A 10,434-nucleotide genomic window follows, 5' to 3' on the forward strand; every position below is an offset into this window, starting at 1 on the left:
GAATAGAAAAAATACAAAAGTTTTACAATGTTACAATGCTCCAATTTGCGCATAATTTGCAATTCACGATTCTGAAAAAAAAAAAAAAAAAAAAAGTCAGCAATTAGTTAGATATACATATATTATATTAAAGCAGCAATTAATTTTATCATGCTAAGTAAATGCTTACCTTAAATCGTCTGTCTTGTAAAACTTTCTTGATAGCTACCAGCTCGCCGGTATCGCATAACTTCGCTTGAAAGACCACGCCAAAGCTACCATTGCCGATCACCTTGGTATCTGTGTAGGAAACTTCTTGCACACGGTCAGTACCTTGGCCAGGTGTGGCGACGACTGTTGTAATCTTGGAACCATCTCTGCCTAAAGGATTGAAAAATTAAGCAAATTTGTTAAAACTGCTATGAATAATATGTGCAGCAAAATAAACAATATATAAAACACGACATTTAAGTGAAAACTTTAAAAAGTAAGGCACAAGTTCCTATAACAAGTAAGCACTAAGACTAACATACATAAAAAGTTTCTAATTTTATTGCTGTTCAGTTGAGTACTATTTAAAGTAGAGTAAAAATTGTGAAACATATTTTGGTAAAATAGTGCTAAATGTATACTTATTTCTACATGAAAAACACACCCTTAACTAAAAAATATGTATTTTTTTATATACATACTACAATGTATACTCGGCTATTTTTGGAAAAAATATTTTAAAAACAAAGTTCACAAAAACACGGTTGCTGCGCTCTTAAGGAGGTATTATCTATCTGTAGAATTTTGAAAAATTCGATTTTCTTTTCATATATTCAAAGTTTAGACCCTTAAGAACATATCGGCCAAAGGATTTTTAAAAATTAAAATTATTTTAAGAGCTACAGTTACTTTATTGACGCAGTACCTAGCCCGGTAGGTAGATAGACTCACTGTTTTAAACGCGTTTTCTCGGAACTACTTTTCTCCACATGGTAACGGCATTATCTCAAGTTCTATACAACCGATTTACTTGAAGTTTTGTGTGAAGCTTCTTTATATAATCCTTTATCCTTTATCTTTATATAATCCTTTAATATATTTAATATTTTTAATATTTTAAAAAAATTCAGGAATTTCAAAAAAAAAAAAAAAAGAGTAAAAAATGATTTTTATTTACAGGCAGTCGCCATTTTTCAAAAAAAAAAAAATTTCGTGTTCCCTGATATAGGGAATATAACAGCATCCTTACTGATTAAGAATTTATTTTGATTTGTTTTTTTTTTTTTTTTTTTTTTTTTTTTTTTTTTTTTTTTTTTTTTTTTTTTTTTTTTTTTGTTTTTTTTTTTTTTTTTTTTTTTTTTCAGACCACCAGGCGAGTCAGCATCAATGTCACCACCAGCACTGTCTCTTATACACATCTAGATGTGTATAAGAGACAGGTTCGAATCTTTAATATGTGAAAAAAAGTCGAATTTTTCAAAATTCTAGAGTAGAATACCTCCTTAAAGGTAAGACACACTTCTCCAAATTACCTATCGTCTCCCAGGCACCTTCCAGTTTCTCTTTCGTTGGATCGATTTCTTTGGGTATAGAATTCGCTACGCTATGTTCAGGCCATAGACCATTTAATTTACCAATTAACTGTCGCATACCTGCAGGCGCATGATGGCATAAATGAAGTGGGTGTTGCGTTGCGTACAGGGTTTAAGAAATAGCGCGCAAAGTGCGTGGTGAAAAGAAATGGTCATTGGTTACAAATAGTAATTGTTTATTTTTTTGTGTATATTTTTCGCCATATTTATGATTTCATGAGCGAGCAGCGCAAAAAAATATGAGTTGTTTACGCAACTAGTTATCAGCAAATTTATTTTGTCTTTTACTTTTCATATACTAATTTGGTTGTCAAGTGAAAATTGGAGCGTTGCTAAAAACAAAGCCATAAACACACATTTACTACTATTAGCAAAAGCATAAAAAAAATAGATTTACTTCGTTAATTGCCCGCCTTTAACAATCTGCTGCAGTAAATTCTTAACAAAAGCGTTATAGTAATAAAAAATAAAAGTTATAATAAATTTACTCTCGAGAGTGGCGCGCTTGGTTTCTGTGGCTGCTTTTATGTAGTTGTGCGCTTATCGCCACAAATATTACTGCCATTTCTTGGCTTTCATTTTTATTGCATTACTTGCGCGTATGTGCCAATGGAAATCTCAGGAGATTAATACGCTTGATAAATATACACCTATGTATGCATGTATGAAGAATAATCTCTATTTGTATTTATTATCATTTGTTTACACTTCAAAAGCACCAACATGCCCACAGAGTGGCATGTAATAAAAGTAAGAAATTCTAGGTCGCTAAATTTGCTTCTATCTCAGACTAAAGCCTTAGCGTTATGTTCATACACACGCATATATTGTGTACTCAGTGTCTCAAAAGTGTTAACAAAGAATTTAATTTCGCCTTGCTGATAAAATACAGTGAGTGATCAAATACAAAAACAGTAAGCTAATTTTGGAATACGAGTAAACACATGCTTTAAGTTGTATAAACCAAGTTGTTGTGTAAGTTAGAAGCTAGCAAAAAAAAAAAACTGCGTGCACACACTGTAAAACACGAGTGCACAGTTGTCGTTGAATAGAAAAAAATACAGCGTAATGCTATTGCTTGTAGTCTGCGGGTGGGTGGGCGTTTGCCTCTGAACCCAATGGCAAGTATGTGTCAATCAAATCTCATTGAAGGAAGCAAGAACGAAGAGAAAGCAGTGCCTTGCAATGCCTCTTCCTCTGCTATTTCAATGGTTTATGTTTTTATTTAACTTGCTGCTTTGAAACAGCTGTGGCAGGTGTTGACATGTATTTATTCCCTTCCTCAATGCATGCTGCCCTTAGCTTTGACATTTAAACTGTCAATCCAAATACCGCAGTAAGCAGCTAGCGAGTTTGTATGACAGCTGCAGTAAGCTAATTATGCTAAAAAGTAGTAAATTTGCTTTTTTTTATTGCTATAAAAGTTGTGGTATATTTTTTGTAAGATAAAATCAACAATCACACTTTTTTTTTTTTACTTTTTACTTTCCTGTTTTCGGCAAATATGTTGATTTCAATTAAATTTGGCAAATTTACAACATTTTTCTGTATCTTAAAGTAGAAAGCGAAGGTTGTGATTGTCACTTTTTTCATGTGCACCTGTCAAGGTGATGAAGAATTGAGCGTATTATTGAAAGTAGAGTAAAAGTTTGTAAAATACATATGTATATATTTTTGGTAAATACTATGTACTAACAATTGCTATTAAGATTAAGATTAATGAAAATCGATAACTGCAGCTACTTTTGGGTAAATGCTATGTAAGCATAGTTATACAGTGTTCACACTTTTTGTAAATAGAATTAAGTATGGAATTCCTTGCATATAAATTTTGCATTATGGTATTCTATATTAAAATTTGATTTTTTGCGTATTGAAATAACAAAAAACCAAATAACATGCAAAAATAAAAATATTAATTATAACCAGTTGCAAAATAATTTAATAGTAGCAGTAAACTCAACTATTCCTGCTCAACGCGCAGTGAATGTCAGCAAATAGTGTAAAATAATAAACCACAAGAGCAGTAAATAGTGATAAACATTTTATGAGCCGTGTTAAATATTCAGCATTAGAAAAGCTGTCAAAGCTGGCGGCGACCGTAAAAGACAGCATTTAAAAGTTGGTCAAAAAAACTTGCAAATAGTGTAAGGTAGCGCCGCACACGAGAGATAACACCACTAAAGCAAAGTAAAGTATGAAATTATTTGTCTAAATACTGGCGCAGCTTAAAAGCAATTATCATAATTTTTGAGAAAATTAATTATCAGCTGCAAAATGTGCAAAGTGCATGTATAAATACATAACACATTCGTATTTTATAGAAGATATCCATCACAAATCTTTCAATATTTTTATCTTTATCGATTGCTATAGGCACAATTCGTAAAATTTTCTATTTCAAATAATTTCTATATACTGGAGAGAGCCAATGACAGCTTAAGGAAGTTATTGAAAATCGCTGCTTTGGTTGCTGTATGTATATCGATTATGATTATTAACATTTGTTGCAATTAAATCAGCGCATTTGAATTTGTATACCCAAAAAAAAAACATTATTTTTGTGCTGCTCGCTCGTTTTCACACAAATTTGCGCTATTTCTATTATTTTACTCATATTACTTGGATCATATTGCTTCGAATTGGTGCAGCTTAGGAGGCCATTCACTTTTGATAGTGGCGGGGCGCGTTTGCCGCTGCTGCTGGACGACGTATCAGTGGATGTCGTAGTTGTTGTGGTCGTTGTCGTCCCGCTACTAGTTGTTGTGTCGGTACTATCACATGCATTTTGTTTACTAAGTAGCTTCGCTTTGAGCGTCTCCGCCGCAATGGGCGGTTTCTTCTGTAAGCTAACACCGGATGCATTTGCTGTAGTATTTGGGAGCTTTGTTAATGCAGCACCGGCGGAAGAAACGCGTATCAGACCAACAGATTTTGACTTATCCCCAATACTATTATTACCATTGTCATCGTCTGTGTCAAAAGAGCGGGTGGTTGTGGTCAGCGATGTGGTGGAACTACGCCTTTCGGTGTCCGTTTCACTGGTGCCATCGCTGCCATTTTTCTTTTTCTTACGCACGATTTTTATTATTTTACGCGGGCGCCCCGTTTTGATCACTTTGAAGGCGTTTACTATGTAATCGTCGAAACGATTACGCACGAGCGGAGAAAAAGTACTTTTTTTAAATAGTTTGGTTTGCGAAGTAACGCTTTGGAAGCGTTGCAATTTTTAACTTTGGCGTTGTTTTTTTAATTTTCAATCGCAATGACACAATTTTGTCTGTTTTCTATAATGCTGTTTTTGCACACTGCAAGCCACTTCACTTAACAATTTGGTTTTGACCTAGTTTAATCGCCTTATTAAGCGACCAAAACGATACCAACAACACAGGGACACGACACGCGCGTGAGCACTATAAAACAAATTATAAAAAATGGACCGTTGCAGTTGCACTTAATGTACGAGTTAATTGCTTTGACGACCAGCGGAAACTACTGCAATGCTGCTTAGGAAAATCACGGGGGACTCGCTGGCAGCCACAATAATTGCTTTCGCACGGCAACTGCTCCTTTGTAGATTTTTTTAGTTCATTCTAGTATCGGCTAAACGAACTCTTTTTTATTTTTCCTTGAGTGCGCTCTAAGCAATCGGCATGACGTTTGATTAGTGAAAGATGAAAAAAACGAACAGAAATCAAAGTTATCTGAGCGTTAGATAAATAAAAAAACGATCTTCGATTGTCGTCAATGAAGAGCAATTGCGCCAAGCAGCGCAAACGACAACGAATAATGCCACACGACGAATGCACTTCTTCATTTTTCTCCCAAGAGTTCGGTTGTGTTTTCTTTTGCAATGCAATTTTTCGCATTTAAGCGACATAAAGTGTAAAAAAAGAGTGGAAATCATTACGACTCACCACACACCCGCCTCTCCCTGTGTTCGCTGAAGCAGCATTTTAGGTAATGCCTGCGCTGAAAGCGTCTTAAATTGCTATGGGGCAAAATAAATAAAATGAAATGAATAAATGAATCAAAGGTAGACAAATTTCGGTTTGTGTTGGGTCGCATGAAAAATGCGCTTTGATTTGCGGCGCGTAATTAAGAAAACTGTCGAAAATTAATTACGAGTAATGAGCGAGCGAGCAACAGTACCGAACGAATGCAATCTGCAGCTAAACGTTTTACAAAATTATTACAAAACAATATTTGCATTTCAGACTCTAGCTTTTATTGAGAGATAATAATCAAATGCGCAGGAAGCGCATAAAAAAGAAAGAAAAAATAACAAAGCAAACACCGTTTGTGTCAACGCCAGCCAGCATATTTAATGCGCAGAGAAATATTGATTTTCTACGAAATCTTGATTTCCATGAGCAATTTGCAATTTGGATTGAAAAGCAAAAATCTTGCACACCGTGCGCACATTGGGAAATATATCGCATGCGATAAGAATTGGCGCACTTCTCTGGCTGACAAATAAGCGCACATTATTTTTACTTAATTTACATAAATTCATCATTCCTGCACTGCTGCTTAATTTGCAACGAAATTATTTAAATTGCTATGGTGCAATGAAACATCTAATATAAGCTAGAAAAGTTTCGAAGCAAATGGGACGCAAACGAACTCATTAAAAGCGTTTAGTGAAGCGCGAAGACACAGGTAGGCGCAGAGTCGTCTACCCGCAGGCAAGCGCTGAGGCCAAGAGCAATTAAATTGTAATAAATAATTTGTAAAATGTTGCAAGGAGAGATTTTCAAAAAATAATTAGCACAAACGCTATTAATAAAGACATCAGCAGACGCTGCAATGTCAATGTCGCCAGCGCGAGCCCTCCTCGTAGTATTTGTATTATTTAATGGCGTTTTCCGCGGGAGCATATTGCTGCGCTACGCGTAGACATTACAGAAATCAAATTTATTTAATAAAAAAAAATTGTATTAGTAGCTAGAGTTATACCCATGTCTGTGTATAGTAAGTTAAAGTTTGATTAGAAATACGAAAAGACTTTTTCGCCTACCCAATAAATTTAGTGACTTCTGGCAGTGATGAGTGGAACATATCTTAAGTGGTATTTAAACAAATATAGGAGTGTTGGTCCAGCTACACTGGAGATGGACACTTGAATTAGTTAATTTAAATAAATTAGTTCTTGGCACTAGCATAAATTCATTTTTATCCCTCGCTTTAATTGGATAGTGCAGATCACTGATCTGCCACTTATTTAAAAAAAAAAACAATTTCTGCAAGTCAAATATAAAAATAGCGAAAAAAGCTAAAAATCTAGCATTAAAAAAAACTAAGTAAATTTGAACTAAAAAAAGGCCAAGATTTGCTTAAACAAGTGTTAATTGTGCTGCGATAAAAATATGAATTTTTAGCGCATTTATGTGAATTAAGTTAGTTTAAACAATTTGGTTTAAAGCAGTCATCGCACATCTTACTTTTTTTCTTGATTTGCAACAAATACAAATATTTAAATAATAAATTTGCTCACACTAAAAAACAGTATGCGAATTTTAAGGCTGACTGGAAAAATTGCTTGCATACAAATAAAGACAGGAAATTGAAATCCAGCAAAAATTCCGACCAACGTCAATCAAATGCGAAAAAAGCGCTGTCTTAACTGGTGTTGGTATAAAATACCAATTAGTGTTACTTAGCGAAAATCTACTATATTGCGCGCTCTTATCAGACACTTTTATAATGCTTTTGTGGGCATTGCGACAGTGTAATTACTTTATAGTTTAAGTTGTAAAAATCACATGAGCGCATGATAATTAAGTAATTATGTGATATAGTGTGTACCCATTGTTAGGTTTGCTTACAAAGGCGTTTCATTGAAAGTGATCGATTATATTATATTTGGCTGTGATCAGCAGACGACATGTGCTGAACACAATGAGCGCGTCAGACTGCAAACGCCATCTGTCAAATATTAAAATACACACGTTCTTATGGACACAGTTATTTTGACAGCTGCACGACTACATGACTGCAGGCCGACAGTTGTATATAACAATTGATAATTTGAAACAAATAAATTTACCTATTTACTTATTTTTTGCATAAAAAATATTAACATTTTATTTAAGTGTGTACATGCAAAATGGAGAGCTGTGTTGTCTTGTGTACATGCCGGCCATTGTTATGTTGCTGCCTTCTCACAAATGTTCATGTAGAAGGATTCACAACGCCATTTTCATTGTCGTGCTGCTGCAGTCTGTCGCCCTCATTGTGTTCAGCACATCAGTTAGACAAAACGTAACTTAGCTAATTACAAATTTGCATATATTTAGTTGAAATAATATATAATACAATCCTTTATGTATTTATACAGGCGAATTAGCTAAGCAACAACCTGTTGTGTGTGCTTCGGACAGAATAATTTGGTTTTCGATATTTTATGGTTGTTGTAACGAACGCTGTTTAGTTAACGTTGGATATAAAAGTATTAAATAATTCATGGTACTCGTGTGCATTTATTGATATTAAAAATATCATATTATAGCGTACTTAGGGGCGCCCTACAAAAAGGAAAAATAACGCTAAAAATTGCTTTCTTTCTAGGCTGTCAAAATTTCTTCGAAATTTTCTTTCTTTTATCAGGCAATTAGCGAAATTGCTTTATGAACATAGCCAGCATATCAAAGTATAAATACTCAATACTTTGTCTAATTCGCTCAATAAACTGCTCCACACCAATTGCGGCAGACACTATCATGTGTGATTGTTGTTCTTTTTTGTTATTGTATAGTCCAATATGTTGTATAGTTTGCCTGTATGTATATATACAGAGTGGCGTGCTGCCTTAAGTAGCGCTAATGACATGTGATCATGACAAAACAATTCGTGAAACTTAAATTTATGATTGTTTGTATTTGTATTTGTTTGTAGAGGGAAGAAGCATCATGTTTAGCACATTAACACGTCTAAAGATAGATCACAAAATTGTGATATGTATGTATGTATGTATGTATGTACGACGTCACTTCGTTTGTGCTAAAAATATGCCACTGTTTATCAGAACTATCTATAGAAGCGATCGGAACTAATGTTTTATACATATATGCATATGTGGGTTCAAAAATAGATTCAAAAAAATAAAAAAAAAAATAGACAGCACGCATATGAAATCAATTTGCAGCTAATTATAGCAAGAATGCAGATATTGAATGGAATTTCTATGTACACTTGGAGGTGTTATTAAGGAATCTGATAATTTGTAGGTTAACTGAAACGTGATAATTAGCTAAGGACGTCAAAAGGCTGGAGAATTAGACATATTTTGTATTTAGATCAATATTTGGTCATTAAATATTTTCAGAAGAGCTAGAAACGATTTGTAAGCAGAGCCATAGCTGCTGATCATGAGTATTATACTCATACCATCTATTTGTGAGCCTCAGCGTATTACTTAACTAAGGATAACCTGGAGACTTGCATTCGAGTAAATAAAAATGAGAACTAATCGAAAACCTTTCCAATTTAAACATGTGTATATGTTTTGCAAGCAATTTGAAATGCAACGAAAACATCAACTGATGTTTTGTCACGCGATCCTGTTGATCGTGGCAGCAGTTACGGTACAAAAATAAAACGTGAGCGTCATAATGTCAAAAAATAATGTACAAAAACAACGGCTATACATGTATGTATATAAAAGACAATAGAAAATAGATGGAGGACTGCCAATTGAAGCACGAAGGGTGCAAAAAGAAATATCAAACGATAGAAAAGTACTAAGAAAGCCACATTTCGTTACTAAAATAAATTAAGTAGAAAATTTACAATGGCTAAAAATACGCATACAGGTGCAAACACTCAGAAAAAGGAAAACAAATTCACACAAATTTGTAGAAAAGACATACTGTCAGACACGTGTGTTTATATAATTTTACGATTGGAAGAAGAACGGAAAAACAAAAAATAAAAATAAAAGACAAAAATAAATAAAATGAAAAGCAAGGAAAACGTAGCAATAAATTGACGTCAAAAGTGGGTTAGATTTTTTTTAGTCCACAAACACAAAAGGCAAAGCGCAAAAAATTATGAATAAGCAATAATTATCTAGAGAGAGGTCAGGTAAATTTTGCTAGAACTATGTAACAGCCACGGGAGCCAACTTTATTGCATATTCTGTGAAATTTTCACACAAAGCCAGCAAATTAATTAGTTTGCACAGCGTCAAGAGGGAATATACTAAAGAGTTAAATTGTACGCTTCCAGCACAAGCGAAATAAGCGGTGACCTCAGGCGGCAAGCCTGCAACACCAGCGCACAATGATGAGGCAAACAGTGGAAAAGGWAAATGTTTACAAAACACGCTAAGGGAAATGAGGTGAGTGTGTACAAAGTTTCGGCAGAAGGTGCACCGAAGGGGCCAATAATTAAAAGGAAGCCAAAGAATTGTGGTTGCATAAATGTGTATAAATATTATGTGAGGCAGCAGAAATTGCAGTGTTACAGTAAGTGGTGAGAATGGATGAAGAGTGTTGCAAAAGTGACGCATAACTAGTTCATCGAAGAAAAGCTGACGAAAGGCGCTAAATTGGTTGCGTATGTTGGAATTTTCATATACATAATGTGGCAACTTTGCTTGCGGCTGTGGCGTCACCGCAGAAAGTAACATGCGCGAAAAATTTGTACATACAAAAGTTATGTATTTTTTAATTTTTTTAATTATGGATACTTAATGCTATAATGTATACTTTGAGCCTTTTTGTACCGGGTATAAAATTTCTTTGGAAAACAAAGTTAAAATTAAATGCGTTATCCGTTTTACGAAAAATATTATTATGATGAATGCCAAAAAATTTCAGACAAATATTCCTCCATTTTAAAATGTCGGAAAATTAAAATAATAAATAAA

The 10,434-nt window shown here is 34.1% G+C and overlaps 1 protein-coding gene across 6 annotated transcripts in view; it reads right to left on the bottom strand.

Annotated features, from left to right (window-relative positions):
• LOC108966017 (CTD kinase subunit alpha) overlaps positions 1–10,434 on the bottom strand; it is a 57,262-nt gene that overhangs the window by 10,631 nt on the left and 36,197 nt on the right. For 4 of the 6 annotated variants that reach the window (XM_018928717.1, XM_018928720.1, XM_018928715.1 and 1 more), the window contains 2 exons: positions 170–360; positions 20–71 (listed from right to left, as the gene is read on the bottom strand). In XM_018928717.1, the coding sequence (XP_018784262.1) occupies positions 20–71; positions 170–360 (243 nt within the window). Of the gene's footprint in view, positions 1–12; positions 72–169; positions 361–10,434 lie in introns of all 6 variants that reach the window. The other 2 variants (XM_018928719.1, XM_018928718.1) reach the window with 2 other exon arrangements.

The sequence above is a fragment of the Bactrocera latifrons genome, unplaced genomic scaffold, assembly GCF_001853355.1.
Source record: "Bactrocera latifrons isolate USDA-ARS-PBARC rearing strain unplaced genomic scaffold, ASM185335v1 scaffold_154, whole genome shotgun sequence".
NCBI lineage: Eukaryota > Metazoa > Arthropoda > Insecta > Diptera > Tephritidae > Bactrocera > Bactrocera latifrons.